Source organism: Rhinatrema bivittatum, chromosome 6 (assembly GCF_901001135.1).
Source record: "Rhinatrema bivittatum chromosome 6, aRhiBiv1.1, whole genome shotgun sequence".
Classification (NCBI taxonomy): domain Eukaryota; kingdom Metazoa; phylum Chordata; class Amphibia; order Gymnophiona; family Rhinatrematidae; genus Rhinatrema; species Rhinatrema bivittatum.
Window position 1 is genome coordinate 294,287,997 of NC_042620.1, and position 19,699 is coordinate 294,307,695.

At 46.3% G+C, this 19,699-nt stretch overlaps 1 protein-coding gene across 1 annotated transcript in view; it reads left to right on the forward strand.

Annotated features, from left to right (window-relative positions):
• Positions 1-576: 576 nt before the first annotated feature.
• GLRA4 (glycine receptor alpha 4) overlaps positions 577-19,699 on the forward strand; it is a 189,598-nt gene continuing 170,475 nt past the window's right edge. The window contains exon 1 of the mRNA XM_029607369.1: positions 577-690. Within this exon, the coding sequence (XP_029463229.1) occupies positions 612-690 (79 nt within the window). The 5' untranslated portion in view covers positions 577-611. The remainder of the gene's footprint in view (positions 691-19,699) is intronic.

Here is a 19,699-nt window from a genome sequence, read left to right on the forward strand (position 1 = left end):
TGTGTGCGCGCCGGGTAGCGCCTAACTTCTGAAAATCTACCCCTATGTGTACTAATTAGCACGTGTAGTTTTGGGAGGATAGTTTTCAAAAGGAAAGTGTGCCTCTACTTTCCCTTTGAAAATTCATGTAAATTATGCACATATTTGATGTAAAATTTATGCAGGCTATTACAAAATTGCCCTTTGAAATCTTAGTACATAGTCAACACCTCGAGTCACTTCCCCTGTGAGCTAAATATGAACCCTCGAGTGTGAAGAGCGAGGCTGTATACACTTTCAGGAACCCAAAGGGTCAGTCCATCTCAGCCTTTTCCTATTTCAGGGTCATATACTTCACGTCTAGGAATTTTTCCAGGCATTTCCCATCACGTTCTCAGGGAGGACTGAGTTTCAGTGTGAGACGTGTCCTGCCATTGTACTTATAAGTCCATTAGCGTGATCTTCCTCTCAACTCTGCCCTGCTAGTGGATTTGTGCTTTGCAAACATCACGCTTGGTGTCAGAGTTCATTCCCTTACTTTAATGAGTCTCCAGGTTCCACCCTAATGAATTATTTTTTTTTTTTCTCTTAGACTGGTCTCTGGAAAAGAGGAGATCAAATCTTCCCAGCCAATGTCTCCCTCTGATTTCCTGGACAAGCTTATGGGACGGACATCAGGCTACGATGCCAGGATTAGACCCAACTTCAAAGGTAAATGGAGAACCTGTGCCTCTGAGGAGGGAAGTACGGTCCCGGCACAACTTTGTACTAGATAAACAAGTTCAATTTAAGCACCAAGATTCTCAGAACATCACTGTTGATGGGACCTCCATTCTGACCAGCAGAACCCTTAATATTGCAGCCTTTGCTATTTCCCAGGGATTCTAGTTTTCCTCCTTTCTCAGTCACCAAGCCATTCCTTTTCTTCTCCTGCGATCCAAGTAGGCTGGTGAAATCAGGTTGGTTATAGGGGATCACACTCTGTGCATGTTGGGAAACTTTGGGAGTAAGTTTGTAACTGCCTGCGCTGATTCAAAGTCAATTACCCATAGACTTTACAATAATTTTCAAAGGGAAAGTGTACATGTACTTTCCTTTTGAAAATGAGTCCAGAAAAATGACCTGCACACATTTACACCTGCTGATTTGTGCAGGTAGATTTTGCAAATAAAATTATGTGTGCACTTGTGAGTGCAAAGCCCTCCCGTGGCAATGCCTCCTCTAACTATGGGTAAAAGTATGCACATAAAGACCCTGCATGCATACTGGACGGACAATTTTCTTAAAGCCTAATTCTATGGATAAAATACTGTTTTATCTGTAAAAATGGCTTTGAAGATGATCCTCCCTAGGCCTTTCCTATCACATCCTACAAAAAGAAAGCAGAAAGGGACCCTCAATAAACATTGCAAACCTGAAAATGGAACGATCCGAATCTCCTTTTGATTACGGCTTGGCATTGAGCTTCATGAGGGCTTCATGTATGATGGTCAAAGTAGAAGATGTTTGTTTATGGGGTGTTGCTTTGGTCAGCCCCCATTAATCTGGCAGTTCCCGAGGCCTCCTCTGAATCTAGAGTCAAACCAAGTACGAGCAACTTGCTTGCTGGTGCCCAGAGAAAGAAGGGCACTCTAGTAGATCACGGTGCAGAAAATTAATGTTTGCAGGGCAGAGAACGAAAGGTGAACATTACTAATTTTGTTTTAATGTAAGTCTGTATGTCACTCCACTTTGGGGGTCTGCTAGGGGAACAGATGCAGGTGCAGAAGCAGAGGAGGGAAGAAAGCAACAGAGCACAGGATTAAATATTAAACACTGAAAAGGGAAAGATCAATCCAGGACACCATAAGAATGAGGTTTAAAAGAGACACCACAAAACTTCTGCTTTGAGAGTTTATCGGGAAACACAGAGAGTGTCAATGCTTCACACTTGCAATGGCCTCACAGGAGCAGCAGCTTCATATGTTGCGGTGTAATCAGAGGATGCATTTAGAGAAGGGAATGCAACTACTTTCTAGTTCTTCCCGGCAACCAGCTGCTTTACTGGTGATTGGTTTAGGCAATGACAGAGATGTGGAGGAGGCGTAACTTCTGAAGGTTTAAGCAAGCAGCTGAGCAGAAAACAGGAGCCTTCGCAAACAGGGACAGCAGGGATACAGGTGGTGACAGACTGGCCAATGTGCTGATGATTGCAGAGAGAACATCCCAACCGGAGGTGTGCAGAAAACAGCTATCAGCAGAATGTATTTATAAATTTGAAAGGTGTAATTACTTGCCCCAGCACAAAAAAAAAGCCCTGAGCGAGATACAGTATAAACAATATTTAAACAGTATTTGTGACCTGTGTATTTACATTTATGTGCTTTGGATGTTGTAATCTGCTCAGAGCATATTGTTGAATGTGTGGAATATAAATGTTTTAAAATAAATAAATATATCAAAAACAATCAGTCAAAAATTATACAGAATCAACAATGAACAACAAAAACAGGTAAAAACACATTTACAGCAATAAATTATCTCAAAATCATTTGAACACAAGGGATAATTTTCAAAAGCATTTATATATGTAAATGGGCTTTTGAAAGTTACCCTGGGGTGGTATGCATGGAAGCGATTTGGTGTGTATCTGAAAGAGGCATTCCTGAGGGCAAAGTTTGTTGTGGAGGTGGACAAGAATGTGGACCCCTTGCCCGAGGTGGAGTTGGCGCAACCTGAGAGGGCAAACCTCGCAGGTCTCCACTGCTGGGAGGCGAGGCCGGACTTGTTGCAGAGGCTGACTGGAGCTTCACCAATACCAACCCTGTTCTCCGCAGGTAGAGCCCTTGGGTGCGGGGACTGGCTGGTCTTAGGTGGGCCCCTGTGAAGACGGTCGGGTAGCAGCTAGGAGTGTCCAAAATCGGGCCAAGCTCAGAATCCGGGGGATGGCCAATAGCCAGTCCAGAATCAGAAGCCAGAGGGTCGCCGATAGCCAATCCGAGGTCGAAGCCAGAAGAGTCACCGAAAGCCAGTCTGAGGTCAGAAGCCAGAGAGTCACCAAAAGCCAGTCCGAGGTCAGGAGCCAGATCTGTCCACACGGACCAAGGATGGGAGCTGGCAGGAACAGGACTCGGAAGGCAGGAACAGGAAACAACGCAGCACAGAAGACTTCACCGGAGTGAAGCAGACTCGTTGCCAAGTCAGGGAACTGGAAGAGGGAGCTCCCTTAAGTAGTCCCAGGCCTCAGACGTCATCCAGGAGGCTGGACTACAATTGGTGTGGCTGGCCCTTTAAAATGTTGCAGGAGGCGAGGCCGCATGCCTAGGGAGGGCCCTGCCCGAAGGGGCTTGCAGGAGGCATCGACCTGCGGCCTTGTGCCGCAAAGAGGCAGTCAGAGGTTGGCCCCCCTGTCACGGGGGATGGCACAGGCCCGGCAGCGGCAGCCACAAAAACAGACAGGGCTCAGTGCGGGCATCGAGGGGGCCTCCCCATGGCCGCACGGGAGACGTCGGAACTCCTGGCACCAAGGAAGAAGGTAGGGGGAGCTGGCCGCAGTCTCCCACAGCCAGGACGCCTAACTACCCCCCTCTGGGGCACCTCCACGGGGGTTTTGGTTTGGATGGATGGGTCAGGTGGAACTGAGCGAGGAGACCCTTGTCTAGGATATTGGCGATCAGTTCCCAAGTATTTTCCTCAGGTATGAAACCTTCCCAAGCCAGGAGATATTCCCACCTTGTGTTTCCTGACATCTAGAACTTCCCAGACTTGATGATTGGAGTCATCTTCAGAGGAGAGAGGCTGCGGTTCGGGTGGAATCCTGGGTGGCCAAGTCAACACCACTGGTTTTAAGAGCGACACGTGGAAGGTGTTGTGGATTTTAAGGAAGGACAGGAGTTGAAGCTGATAGGATACTGAGCCTATGTGGCGGAGTATCGGAAAGGGACCAATGAAGTGAGGAGCGAGACACATAGAAGATAGTTTCAGGTAGATAAAACGCGTACTCAACCACACTTTCTGGCCGGGTCTAAGAGGTGGGCTAGGTCTTCGATGTAGGTCCACAAACGTTTTGGCCGCCTGACTGGCTTTGTGCAGCGTTTGCTGGGTGAACGTCCAAAGTCGATGCAGTTCCCTGGTGGACAGCTGGGCGGCCGGTGATTGGACAGTCACGGGAACGGGTAGAGGTGGAAGAGGTTGCTTGCCGTATACTATCTGAAAGGGCAAAGAGCCGGTGGCAGCAGATGGGTGGGAGATGAGGGCAAACTCAGCCCAGGGTAGTAGATCTGCCCAATCATCCTGTTGGTTATTCACATATGCCCGCAGAAACTGTTTGAGGGTTTGGTTGGTTCTTTCCGTTTGGCCGTTGGTTTGTGGATGGTAGGCAGATGTAAATTCCAGGGTCACATCGAACTTTTGACAGAGGGATTTCCAGAATTTAGCAGTGAACTGGGGTCTGCGGTCCGAAAGGATGACCTTAGGCAGACCGTGAAGGCGAAATATGTGGTGGATAAACAAGCGGGCTAACTGAGGTATGGAAGGTAATCCTGGTAATGCCATGAAGTGGGCCATTTTAGAGAAACGGTCGACCACGATCCAGATAGCAGTGTTACCTTAGGACGGTGGCAAGTTGATAAAGTCAGTTGAAATGTGTGTCGAGGGTTCGCTGGGAATAGAAAGACCCCAGGGTGGACCCGTGGAATTTTTATAATGGGCACATGTAGGACATGATTCTACGTAGGAACGGGTATCTATAGCCATCCCCGGTCACCAGTAAAACCGGCGGAGGACAACCAGGGTTCGGTGTTGTCCCGGATGGCCCGCGCTGCAGGAATCATGGGCCCAAGTCAATACTTGATTCCGGTGACGTGGCTGAACAAACGTCTTCCTTGGGAGAACCGGCATGGTAGCGGCCAGTAGAACTCAAGTTGGATCGATGGTGAAGCTAGGGGTTTCCAAGGTATCTGATAGATCAAAAGCTCAAGAGAGTGTTTCTGCCTTCAAGTTTTTAGTGGCTGGACGATATCATAGAATGAAGTCAAATCTCGTAAAAAATAAGGCCGAACGGGCCTGCTGTGGGTTGAGACTTTGGGCCCAATGCAGATATTCTAGATTCTTATGGTCAGTGTAGAATGTAATCTGGTGCTTTGCCCCTTCCAACCAGGGGCGCCATTCTTCAAAGGCCATTTTGATGGCAAGAAGTTTTTTTATCGCCAATGGCGTAGTTGCGTTCTGCTGCAGACAATTGGTGGCAGAGGAAAGAACAGAGATGGAGGGTGTTGATGGTGGAGTATTGGCTAAGGACAGCCCCGACTCCTTCAGAGAAGGCATCCACTTCGATGATGAAAGGATGTCGAGGATCAGGGTGACGGAGACATGGCTCATGGAGAACATAGAAACATAGAAACATAGAAATGACGGCAGAAGAAGACCAAACGGCCCATCCAGTCTGCCCAGCAAGCTTCACATTTTTTTCTCATACTTATCTGTTTCTCTTAGCTCTTTGGTTCTATTTCTCTTCCACCCCCACCATTAATGTAGAGAGCAGTGATGGAGCTGCAACCAAGTGAAATATCAAGCTTGATTAGTTAGGGGTAGTAGGGGTAGTAACCGCCGCAATAAGCAAGCTACACCCATGTTTATTTGTTTTACCCAGACTGTGTTATTCAGCCCTTATTGGTTGTTTTTCTTCTCCCCTGCTGTTGAAGCAGGGAGCTATGCTGGATATGCGTGTAGTATCAGTTTTTCTTCTCCCCTGCCGTTGAAGCAGAGAGCTATGCTGGATATGTGTGAAGTATCAGTTTTTCTTCTCCCCTGCGGTTGAAGCAGGATATGCATTGAAAGTGAAGTATCAGGCTTATTTGGTTTGGGGTAGTAACCGCCATAACAAGCCAGCTACTCCCCGCTTTGTGAGTGCGAATCCTTTTTTCTTCTCCCCTGCCGTTGAAGCAGAGAGCTATGCTGGATATGCGTGAAGTATCAGTTTTTCTTCTCCCCTGCCGTTGAAGCAGAGAGCTATGCGTGAAGTATCAGTTTTTCTTCTCCCCTGCCGTTGAAGCAGAGAGCTATGCTGGATATGCATTGAAAGTGAAGTATCAGGCTTATTTGGTTTGGGGTAGTAACCGCCGTAACAAGCCAGCTACTCCCCACTTTGTGAGTGCGAATCCTTTTTTCCACATTTCCTCTTGCTGTTGTAGCTTAGAGTGATGTTGGAGTCACAGTAACCATGTGTATGTTTATTGAATAAGGGTATTATCTCCAGGCAGTAGCCGTCATTCTGGCGAGCCACCCACTCTTTATTGACGGCCTCTTGATTTTATGGATCCACAGTGTTTATCCCACGCCCCTTTGAAGTCCTTCACAGTTCTGGTCTTCACCACTTCCTTCGGAAGGGCATTCCAGGCATCCACCACCCTCTCCGTGAAGAAATACTTCCTGACATTGGTTCTGAATCTTCCTCCCTGGAGCTTCAAATCGTGACCCCTGGTTCTGCTGATTTTTTTCCTATGGAAAAGGTTTGTCGTTGTCATTGGATCATTAAAACCTTTCAAGTATCTGAAAGTCTGTATCATATCACCTCTGCTCCTCCTTTCCTCCAGGGTGTACATATTTAGATTCTTCAATCTCTCCTCATAAGTCATTTGATGAAGACCTTCCACCTTTTTGGTCACCCTTCTCTGGACCGCCTCCATCTTGTCTCTGTCTCTTCGGAGATATGGTCTCCAGAACTGAACACAATACTCCAGGTGAGGTCTCACCAAGGACCTGTACAAGGGGATAATCACTTCCCTTTTCTTACTAGATATTCCTCTCTCTATGCAGCCCAGCATTCTTCTGGCTTTAGCTATCGCCTTGTCACATTGTTTCGCCGACTTCAGATCATTAGACACCATCACCCCAAGGTCTCTCTCCTGCTCCGTGCACATCAGCCTTTCTCCCCCCATCGAATACAGTTCATTTGGATTTCCACTCCCCATATGCATGACTTTGCACTTCTTGGCATTGAATGTCAGCTGCCATGTCTTCGACCACTCTTCCATCTTCCTTAAATCCCGTCTCATTCTCTCCACTCCTTCCGGCGTGTCCACTCTGTTGCAGATCTTAGTGTCATCCGCAAAAAGACATACCTTACCTTCTATCCCTTCCGCAATGTCGCTCACAAAGATATTGAAAAGGACCGGTCCCAACACCGATCCCTGCGGTACACCGCTTAAAACCGCTCTCTCTTCAGAGAGAGTTCCATTTACCATCACACATTGTCTTCTGTCCGTCAACCAGTTTGCAATCCAGGCCACCACCTCGGCACTCACTCCTAAGCTTCTCATTTTATTCACCAGTCTCCTGTGCGGGACAGTGTCAAAAGCTTTGCTGAAATCCAAGTAGATGACATCGAGTGCTCTTCCTCGATCCAATTCCTTGGTTACCCAGTCAAAAAAGTCAATCAGATTTGTCTGACAGGATCTTCCAATGGTGAATCCATGCTGCCTCTGGTCCAGCAATTCTCCCGACTGTAGATAGTTCACTATTCTCTCTTTCAACAGTGACTCCATTACTTTTCCCACCACTGAAGTGAGGCTAACCGGTCTGTAGTTACCAGCCTCTTCTCTGTTCCCACTCTTGTGAAGCGGGACCACCACCGCTCTCCTCCAATCATTCGGCACCACTCCCGTTTCTAGGGATCTATTGAATAGGTCACACAGCGGACCTGCCAGCACATCTCTGAGCTCCCTCAGTATTCTGGGATGAACTTCATCAGGCCCCATGGCTTTGTCCACTTTCAGTTTCACCAGCTCTTCCCATACATTTTCTACTGTAAATGGAGTTACATCTACTCCATTCCCCTCCAGTTTCTTGTTAACTAGTGTCGGTCCTTCTCCAGGGTCCTCTTTAGTGAACACAGAACTGAAGTATTCATTTAATATTTCTGCCATTTCTTCGTCTCTCTCCACGCATTGATCCTTTCCACCTTTCAATTTCACTATACCATTTTGAACTTTTCTCTTTTCACTGATATATCTGAAAAATGTTTTGTTACCACTCTTTACCTCTTTGGCAATCCTCTCTTCCACTTGACTTTTTGCCATCTTGATTAATTTCTTCGTCTCCCTCAGTTCTACCAGATATTCTTCTTTGTGTTCCTCCTTTTGGGATCTTTTATATTTCTTGAATGCTGTTCTTTTAGCCTTTATTTTGTCAGCCACCTCCTTTGAGAACCAGATAGGTTTCATTTTTCTTTTGCTTTTCTTTACTTTTCTAACATATAGATTAGTTGCCTTGGTGATTGCTCCTTTTAGATTGGTCCACTGTTGATCCACATCTCTCTCGTTTTCCCAGCCTTTTAGTTCTTCCTCCAGGTACTTCCCCATTTCATCAAAGTCTGTGTTTTTGAACATCAAAACTTGGGTTTTTGTGCTTCTTTTCCGTGTCCTTTTTGTGATATTAAACCATACCGTTTGATGATCACTGGTGCTGAGGTGGGCACCCACCTGGACGTCTGAGACATTATCTCCATTAGTGAGCTAAGTGAACTAAGAAATAAGAACGGCCTTCTTCAGTCAGAGGAAGGCAGAGACTGCCTCGGGCAGCCAATGCTTGAGGTCGGCTCCTTTATGAGTTAAGGCAGTTAGAGGAGCCACCAGAGAGGCGTAATTGAGGATAAAAGAATGGTAGTAATTAGCGAAGCCTAAGAACCGCTGTAGTGGATGTACTCCAGAAGGCTGAGGCCAGTCCTGGATGGCTTTGATTTTTTCAGGATCCATGCTAAACCCCTGGTTAGAGATGATGTACCCCAAGAATGGAAAGGTTTCTTGCTCGAAGATGCATTTTTTGAGTTTAGCATACAGCTGGTTCTCCCGGAGACGTTGGAGTACCCGGGAAACATCTTTGCGATGCTCTTGTAGGGATCGGGAGAATACCAAAATATCATCGAGGTAGACGATGACTGACTGGTACAATAAGTCTCAGAAGATTTCATTCATAAGATTTTGGAAGACAGCCAGGGTGTTACTAAATCTGAAAGGCATAACTAGATATTCATAGTGCCCGTCTCTGGTGTTGAAGGCCGTCTTCCATTCGTCACCCTCCTTAATACGGATTAGGTTGTAGGCTCCCCTGTAATCCAGCTTGGTAAATACCAGTGCCCCCTGGAGACGGTTGAAGAGCTCGAAAATCAGTGGGAGTAGGTACCAATCCTTGATGGTTACAGCATTGAGGCCGTGGTAGTCAATACAGGGACGAAGTGTCCCAATCTTCTTGCCCAAGAAAAAGAACCCGGCTCCGGCCAGAGAGGTGGACTTGCGGATGAACCCCCTGTTCAAGTTTTCTCGGATGTAAATGGACATGGTCCGGGTCTCGGCAGGTGAGACTGGATATGTACGCCCCCGGGGCGGTTCAGAGCCAGGTAGCAAATTGATTGCGCAGTCAAACGACTGATGAGGTGCTAGGGTCTCGGCCCCTTCCTTAGAAAACACATCCACAAATGATGCATATTGCGACGGCAACCCGGCTGGAAGAGTGATCACCACAGGCATCATTGGGGAGAGACAGGTTCGAGGCAGGTGTGTTGACAGGCGGAGCCCCAGCAGACCAATTGCAAGGTCATCGAGTCGAATTGGGGTAAATGTGCTTGTAACCAGGGGAGCCCTAGCACAATGGGGTGTATGGCCCGATCTAGTACATGGAAAGCTAGATGCTCCTTGTGAAGGACCCCAGTGCGGATTAAGATAGGTGCAGTCATGTGGGTGACTCGGCCCGGTAAGTGTTCACCCTGGATAGATGAAAGCACCTATGGAACCGAGGAGCAACGGAGCAGAAGCCGGAGTTGTTCCATCAGATTCTTCATAATAAAGTTGCCCCTGGCCCCTGAATCCACTAGGGCCAAGGTGTGGAAGTTGAGGGACTCAGTTTTCAGGATAATGGGTAATATCAATGGAGGAGCGGGTGAGGCAAGGCCTAGGAAGAGTCCTCCTTCAGGACCTAGGCCAGGAAATTTCCCTGACGCACTGGGCATGACGCTAAAATGTGTCCTGACCCGCCACAGTAGAGGCAGAGGCCGTCTTGCCAGGGTCTGAGGCGTTCCTGAGGGGATAACTTACCCCGGCCCAATTGCATGGGTTCTTCAGGTGCGGTCCCCGGGAGGCTTGTGTTAGTCTTTGGGGAAGGTGAACGCCGCAGGCGTCTGAAGCTGGTGGAAGATTTCCTTTAGTATTGAACCTCTCGAGTGTGCTCTTGGAGGCGCCTGTCGATGCGCCTGGTCAAATCAATTAAGGCATCTAATGACTCCGGTAGCTCGCGGGCTGCTAGTTCTTCCTTGATTCTAGAGCTTAAACCTTCCAGGAAGATGACCCTCGGCAATTAGTGTCCCAGTGAAGCTCGGAGGACAAGGTTCAAAACTCAATCACATATTCAGATAGGGTCCGGGAACCCTGGCGCAGCTGAAGAAGAGTAGCCCCAGAGGCTGCCTGCTGAGTGGGGTCTTCGAACACAGTATGAAAAAGAGCCAGGAAGCCATTCAAATCCCGTAGAACAGGGTTGGCGTATTCCCACAGGTGAGATGCCCAGGCCAGAGCTTTCCCATCAAGAAGAGACAGGATGTAAGTTGTTTTTGTGATGTCTTCTGGAAAGAGGGCTGGTTGTAGGCAAAAGTGCATGCTGCACTGGTTAATGAAGCCCCTATAGGACTATGTATCCCCCGCGAAGCGGGGGGAGGAGCCGGTAAGGGAATCACTGGACGGCTACCTGGTATCGAAGGTAAGATGGTAGGCATCGGCGGCGTGGCAGGAATCGAAGCTATGGCGTCCAAATGCCGATTCAGATTTTCCACCACTGAAGCAAGCATCTCCAGGGCCTTCTGCTGCTTGAGGATCCTTTGAGCTAGGCCCGGAATGGCTTAGAGAGCGGAAGCCTCTGCCATGTCCATGGACTTGGCAATCTGTTGTGGAGGCGGACAAGAATGTGGACCCCTTGCCCAAGGTGGAGTTGGCGCAACCTGAGATGGCAGGCCCTCGCAGGTCTCCACCGCCGGGAGGTGAGGCCGGACTTGTTGCAGGGGCTGACTGGAGCTTCACCAATACCAACCCTGTTCTCCACAGGTTGAGCCCTTGGGTGCAGGGACTGGCTGGTCTTAGGTGGGCCCCTGTGAAGACTGTCAGGCAGCAGCCGGGAGTATCATTCAAAGTCGGTCCAAGCTCAGAAGCCAGGGGATCGCTGATAGCCAATCCGAGATCGAAGCCAGAAGAGTCACTGAAAGCCAGTCCGAGGTCAGAAGCCAGAGAGTCGGCGAAGGTCAGTCCGAGGTCAGAAGCCAGAGAGTCGCCGAAAGCCAGTCCAAGGTCAGGAGCCAGAAGATCTGTCCGCAGGGACCAAGGATGGGAGCTGGTGCAGAGACAGGGCTCAGAAGGCAGGAACAAGGCTCGGAAGGCAGGAACAGGAACCAACGCAGCACAAAAGACTTCACCGGAGCGAAGCAGACTCGTTGCCAAGTCAAGGAACCGGAAGAGGGAGCTCCCTTAAGTAGTCCCAGGCCTCAGACGTCATCTAGGAGGCTGGACTACACTTGGTGTGGCTGGCCCTTTAAAAAGTTGCAGGAGGCGCAGCCACGTTCCTAGGGAGGGCCCTGACCGGAGGGGGTTGCAGGAAGCGTCGACCTGCGGCCTTGTGCCGTGAAGAGGCAGTCAGAGGTCGGCCCCCCTGCCAAGGGGGATGGTGCAGGTCCGGCGGCAGCAGCCATGAAAACAGATAGGGCTCGGTGCGGGCATTGAGGGGACCTCCCCGCGGCTGCGCGGGAGCCGTCGGAACTCCCGGCGACAAGGAGGAAGATAGCCAGGACACCTAAGAGAGTTGGAGCAGGGAAACCATTTATGTGTATACTTTCCATTTTCAAAAGTATGTGCATAAATGTACACATACATGTTCACACCTGCTCCCAAGCAGGCAGAAATGTGTGCAGGGGTACGTGCACACCCACTAATTTTCAAAGAGGCCTTACGCGTGTGATTCCACTTTGCAAATTAGTCTTGAAGTTCGTGTGTACTTTCTACATGTGGACTTCAGCCCTAATCAAGCTGTTATAAAATTAAATTACTCTTGAAATGTACAGTAAAATCCATCCCTCTTGCTCAAAAATGACCTAACCATAAACTAAACAAGTTAAAATAAGTATGAAAAGTAGAACATCCTCTGATTCTTTGTATCTCTGGGATTTAGCTGGTGTTTCTGGTCCTCTTGAAATAGAAGAAATAAAATATAAAGCAAATCTCCCTTGCCATCAAGAGTTTTGCAGAACTAAAATGGTTCATGGCTTAGAGCATTAGTTCACAAATCTACAATTCCACACTTCTCCTCCTCAGCTCACCCTAAACTGAGTTTAAATATCTGCAGGTACTGAGAATGGGTGAAGCTTAATTAATATTAGGTAGCATTCTCCTATGGAAATGCTGCCTTACTAGGTCAGAAGTGTATTCCACTACAATTCCTTAAGTTTGTAAATATAACTGGATTTGGATTTTATAGGACAAAGTTTTAACCATATCCTTGCCAAATCCTATGTAAGGTCTAAAAACATACAATATAATGACAAATTGTTGCGCGTTCCGGCCCTGCTCACCTTGCGCTTCCGTCAACCAGCTCCGGGCACCCCTCCCTTGCAACCACAGCCAGTTCACGGCGTCCTCGGACTCTCAGTTCACCATCCTCCTCTCAGGCCTCATGATGGAGCTCCCGTTAGGGCTCCGCAGCATTGGCGTCCTCAGCCATGCCCCTAGGGTCGCACGCAGCCGACATGCAGCCTTTTAAAGGGCCCAGGGCGGGAAAACCCACTGGGGCGCCTCCCGATGACATCACATAGTTTCACTATTTAAGGCGAGGCCCTGTCCCCAGGACCTCACCTTGGTAATCAGGTCGACACTGTTGGTGTAGTGAGTTTGCCTTCGTGTTCCAGTGTCTCCTGTTCCAGCATCTCTTGTTCCAGCGTCTCCGTGTGCTCCTGTATCCTTCCCAAGTAGTACCTCTCCGGACTGACCTTTGGTACTGACCTCTGCCTGCCTGACCATTCTCTTGCCTACCGCCCAGAACTGACCACTGCCTGTCTGACCATTCTTTTGCCTGCCGCCTGGAACTGACCACTGCCTGCCTGACCATTCTATTGTTTGCCACCTGGAACCGACCCTCGCTTGCCTTGACTACCCCCAGACTGATTCTGGTATTGACCCCGGCTTTAGCTGACCTCTCCTGGACTGATACTCTGGCTCTGACCCTTGTGCTTTACTCAGCACTCTCTTCTGGCCTCCCGTTACCATTGGACCTACCTGCTTGGAAACCAACCGCGGCTTCCACTTGGCTAGACCTATAGGCACTGCCTGTCTCGCCTAGAGGACCTCCCTGAACTGTTGCCTCCCTGAGGTCTCCGGAGCTTCCGGTTCAAGTCTAGCTCATCCACTCTGCATCAGCCGCACATCCTTGCTCTTGGTGGACACACCTCTCCGCCTTCTCTCCAGGAGACTACCGGAGGCCCACCTAAGTCCAAGTGGTCCGGGTACCCAAGGGTTCAACCTGTGGAAACCCTGGACTGTTATTGGTGAAACTCCAGCTAGCCTCTGTCTCCTTGTGTGCTCCGCCTCCTGGTGGCAGGCGTTCTCTGGGTCCGACCAGAGGGCCGTACCAATCCTCCACCAGTCCAAGGGTCCACCTCCAGCGCAACACATATATCACAAGGTTTAATTAGTCTAACTACTTTTTTTCTGCCTACTAAAGTATCACCCTATTTCATGTCCATTTTTACCTTAATTTCCTTATTACTAAGGATCTTTCTCCAATGATTTGATTTCTTGAATGTGTTTAGCTCTTTAAATCTCTTCTCATTAAATTTATGATGAAGACACTATCATTTTGGTAACCCTTGCCTGGATGCTTCCATTCATCCCATCCCATGCATATTTCAATCCAATATCACAATGTGCCTCAACTATCTCCTGAAAAAACATTATTTACAATGGTGAGAAAAATTCAGTCTCCATAGCCATTCGATTCTTGTCTTCTTTGCTGAGATTCATAACTAAGGTGGCAATCATGATAACAGTTTGAGTAACATATTTGGACATTGGTTCCATGGGTCAGGACTGAAGCCAGTTTATATTTATTTATTTATTTATTTAGACATTTTATATATTGTCGCTCCATGTATAGATCACAATGGTTTACAAGATGACATTCATAGTTATTAATTCAACAGACAAACATAAGCAAAAACAAAGCAAATGGTTATGATGTTGGTATTCATATGTCGGTATTAATTTCCATAAATCTAGAGAGGGTTTCTGGGGCAGATGAAATGACGACAAGTACATAAGGCTAGGAGTGTTAGTAATCACAACTAAAACAGTAGTTTTCACATCTTAGTCTGAATTGTTTGAGAATCACGCATTCTCTCATTTGATTTATTCTCCATGCTGCAATTATCATTTGTCTTTCTTGTCTTTTGTAGGTTCGTATACTCTGAGTTTTAAGTTAAATTATAAGCGTTTATAAATAGTCATGTTTTTAATTCACTTTTAAATTTCTTTCTAGCTGGTAAGATGCATAGAGTTTCCAGTAGAGAATTCCAGAGCTTTGGACCCGCTATGCAGAATACTCAATATCTTATTTGCATCAAATGTGTGTTCTGTATAGTGGGGATATTCAGGAGGCCTTTATTTTGGGATCTTAGTGTTCATTTAGGGTTGTAGGGCTGTAGTGTCACTCCTAACAGTCTGGTGTTATTGAAATGAATGATGTTGAATATTAACGTTATTACTTTATAGTATATTCTGGATTGTACTGAAAACCAATGCAGTGCTATCAGCGAGGGTGGAAGGTGATCATATTTCCTGTATCCTGTTAATAATCTTGCTACAGCATTCTGTAATAATTGTAGTGGTTTTAAGTGACTTGCTGGAAGGCCTAGAAGTAAGGCGTTACGGTCACCAAGGTTAGGGAATATTAGAGATTGTAGTACTGTACGAAAGTCCGTCAAGGTTAATAGTGGTTTTAACCTTTGTAGTAAACGCAGCTTAGCGTATCCTATCGTAATCAATTTCCTGATGTGCATTTTCATTGTGAGGTTCTCATCTAGCTGTACACCTAAATCCAGAACTTGATTTGTGGGATTGATTTGAAAGTCTAAGGCAGGTGGTTTAACTATCGATGAGTTTCTACTCAGCCAAATGATTTCTGTCTTTTTAGGGTTTAGTGTCAGTTTGAGTTGCAAGAGTTCTTGTTGTATTGCTTTCATATAAGTAGATAGTATCACTGTTGTATTTTGGAATGATCTGGAGAACTGTAGGTCATCTGCATTTATTTATTTATTTATTTATTTAAGGCTTTTCTATACCGAATTTCTTGATACAAATCAAATCAGCTCGGTTTACATCAAACAAGTAGGAACTATAACCAACCAAACAGTAAAGACAATTTGAAGGAGAGTAAAGTTACATTATAACAAGGATGTGTAACTTGGAGGAGGAAATAAGAAGGGGGACGAGAGTTTAAAATATACATTGGAGTATGCGAAGGTGACAAGTAGAAGACCTCATGATAAATTTGTAAACATTCTCTTAAAATTTATATACACAGTTTAGCGTTTGTTAAAGTGCATAGTTGCTCGAGCAGTTATAAGTCAGGCTGTTGGGCTGGTGTCGGAGAAGGCTCGGCAGAACAGCCATGTCTTTAATTTCTTTTTAAAAGTTAGTAGACATGATTCCTGCCTGAGGTCCGGAGGCATGGTGTTCCAGATGGAGGGACCTGTGATGGAGAATGACCGGTCTCTGATATTTGAGTGTTGTATAGCTTTGATAGAAGGTACATGTAAGGATCCCTTGTAGGCATCCCTTAAAGGTCTAGCTGTTGAGTGCAGTTTGAGGGGGTATCGCAGATCGAGGGGGGTCTGATGGTGAATATATTTGTGGATTAATGTAAGAGATTTATGAAGAATCCTGAATTGTACAGGGAGCCAATGTAGATCCTTTAGAATGGGAGAGATATGCGCTCTTCGATTGGTGTTTGTCAAAATTCTCGCCGTTGCGTTTTGGAGTAGCTGGAGAGGTTTTACAGTGGAGGCCGGGAGTCCTTGCAAAATGGAATTACAGTAGTCGATTTTGGTGAATAGAATGGCTTGGAGGACCGATCTAAAATCATAGTGGAAGAGGAGCGGTTTGAGTTTTTTGAGTACTTGTAACTTGTAGAAGCACTCCTTTGTGGTGTGTTTTATGAATTGCTTTAGGTTCAGGTGACTGTCAATGATGACTCCTAGATCTCTAGCGTGTGAAGTATGTATGCTTGTCTGCATCTGGTGTTGAAGGGGACTGTTTTCTGGGGTGATTAATAATAGTTCGGTTTTGGTAGTGTTGAGCACCAGATTAAGGTTTGAGAGGTGATGATTGATCGTTTGCAGATGAGAGTCCCAAAGCTTAATTGTAGATTCTAGTGAGTTGGATATTGGAATTAAAATGTGAACATCATCTGCATAAATATAGAACTTGAGTTTCAGGTTGGAGAGTAAACGGCAGAGGGGCAGAATATAAATATTGAACAGTGTAGGCGATAAAGAAGAACCCTGGGGGACTCCGAATGGTGCGTTAGTGTGAGAGGATTCCTTGTTCTTGATTTTCTTGATTGTTCTTGATTTTCACCTTATAGCCTCTATTGCTAAGGAAGGATTCGAACCAACTAAGGACTGATCCTGTAATACCTATGTCTGATAGACGGTTTAGAAGGGTGTCGTGATTTACCGTATCGAAAGCTGCAGAAATGTCAAGGAGAGCTAAGAGGAATGATTGTCCTTTATCAAAGCCAATGTAAACTTGATCGAGGAGTGAAATGAGGAGTGTTTCGGTATTGTGTTTTTTTTCTGCATACAAGAAAACATTTATTTCTAGAATTGCTAGTAATTTACACATTGGGAGCATGTAAATATTGAACAGTGTTGCTGAGGGCTGAGCTTTGAGGGACACCTGTCCCACATGGGAAGGTGTCAGATATCTGGTTGCCCAGTTTGACTTGAAAAGGTCTGTTAGATAGAAATGAGGAGAACCATTTGCTAACTGTACCATCGATCCCATTGTTTCTCATCTGATGGCACAATAAATTATAATTGACAGTGTCAACAGCTGCTGTTGTCAATTAGTACTTAATCTGTGTCGAGTCCTTGTGAAATTGAGTCCGTCAAAGAGAGGAGTAATGTCTCCATTAGAACATAAGATATGCCATACTGGATCAGACCAAGGGTCCATCAAGCCCAGTTTCCTGTTTCCAACAGTGGCCAATCCAAGTCACAAGTACCTGGCAAGTACCCAAACATTAAATACATCTCAAGCTACTATTGCTTATTCATTAATAGCAGTTCATGGATTTTTTTCTCTAGGAACTTATCCAAACCTTTTTTTAAACCCAGTTACACTAACTGCTGTAACCACATCCTCTGGCAATGAATTCCAAAGTTTAACTGTACACTGAGTGAAAAATAATTTTTTTATTTGTTTTAAATGAACTACTTGTTAACTTCATGGAGTGCCCCTAGTCCTTCTATTATCTGAGAGTAAATAACTGATTTACATCAATTTGTTCAAGCCCTTTCATCATTTTGTAGACCTCCATCATATCCCGACACAGACGTCTCTTCTCCAAAATGAACAGCCCTAACTTTCCTTTTCCTCATAGGGCAGCCATTCCTTGTCCCTTATCATTTTGGTCGACCTTATCTGTATTTTCTCCAGTGCAACTATAGAGTCGAATAGTATAAACATCCTGCAAGAGATTAAATGCACAATTGAATCTTTATGGGTAGAAATCCCTTGTGTTTTGGGGAAGCGTATAGTGATAGAAGTATACTACTATCTACCTGGCCAAAATGATGAGACGGACAGTGAAATATTAAGAAAATTAGAGAATCTAACCAAATTGGTAAAACAGTAATAATGGGAGATTTCAATTACCCCAATATTGACTAGGTAAATGTAACATCAGGACATGCTAGAGGGATAAAGTTCCTAGATGGAATAAATGACAGTTTTATGGAGCAATTGGTTCAGAAACCGACAAGATAGGGAGCAATTTTAGATCTAATTCTCAGTGGAGACCAGGATATTGTGAGAGAGGTATCAGTGATGGGGCCGCTTTGCAATAATGATCACAGCATGATCAAATTTAAATTAACTACAGGAAAGGGGAGAGTAGCTAGGTTTAAAAAAGGTTTGATAAGTTCATAGAGCAGAAGTCCATAAACTGCTATTAATCATTTAATGTTTGGGTACTTACCAGGTACTTGTGAGTTGGTTGGCCACTGTTGGACACAGGATACTGGGCTTGATGGACCTTTGGTCTGACCCAGTATGGCATATTTTATGTTCTTATGTACCTCCCTCCGAACCATGCGCTGCTGAGCGACAGTCGGCTTTCCCCTTTGATTTAGTATAAAAGCTGCTCTATATCCTTTTTAAAGGTTAGCGCCAGCCGCCTGGTTCCACTGGTTAACTTGGAGTCCATCCCTTTGGAAAAGACTCACCCTTCCCCAAAAGGTTCCCCAGTTCCTTGCAAAACTGAATCCCTCTTCCTTGCACCATCGTCTCATTCCCACATTGAGACTCTGGACTCTGCCTGCCTCTGTGGACTTGCGCGTGGAATAGGGAGCTTTTCAGAAAATGATACCCTGGAGGTTCTGGATTTCAGCTAAGAGCCTAAATTTGGCTTCCAGAACCTCCCTCCCACATTTTCCTTTGTCGTTGGTGCCCACATGTACCACGACAGCCGGCTCCTCCCCAGCACTGTCTAAAATTCTATCTAGGTGACACGTGAGATCCACCACCTTCGCACCAGGTAGGTATGTTACCAGGCGATCCTCATGGCCACCAGCCACCCAGCTATCTACATTCCTAATAATTGAATCACTAACTATGATGGCCAACCTAACCCTTCCCTCCTGGGCAGTAGGCCTGGGAGACACATCTTCTGTGTGAGAGGACAATGCACCACCTGGAGAGCAGGTCCTTACTACAGGATCATTTCCTGCTGCATCAGGTTGATGCTCTCCAATCATGAGACCTTCCTTCTCCAAGGCAGCACTAGGGCTGCCAGACTGGAGTTGGAACTTGGCTACTATGTCCCTAAAAGTCTCATCTATATACCTCTCTGTCTGCCTCAGCTCCTCCAGGTCTTCCACTCTAGCCTCCAGTGTTCAGACTCGTTCTCTGAGAGACAGGAGCGCTTTGCATCGGATGCACTCATACAATTTCTCACCGGTGGGTAAAAAATCATACATGTGACACGCGATGCAAAAGACTGAGAGGTCCCCCTCTTGCTACTGGACTGCTGCATTCATCTTAAATTTGTTCAGTTCCTAGTTAAGTTTTAGGTTGCTATGGGAGTAGGCATGTGTACAATTAGGATCCTTTAAATGTATTAGTGTGTTATGGTTAAGCGGTGTTTGGGTGGATTCTTTGGTACTTTAGCAGATGACCACTCCCACGGGGAGGAGCCCCGTGAGGCGCCACAGTACTGGGCTAAACGCAGGACGCACAAACACAGAGTTAGTTCTTTATTTATACAGCTTGAAGTTTACCACCAGAGGTGGCAGTAGTGAGGTAGTCTGGATGTAGCAGTCTCAGGACCCTCGGCAGAGGGAACCCTTCTCACCCCATTGGTATAGGGGAATTACGGTGTAGGTTTCCCAGCAAGGCAGTACTGTGGATGAGATAGACTGAGATTACTCTCTAGATGGTTG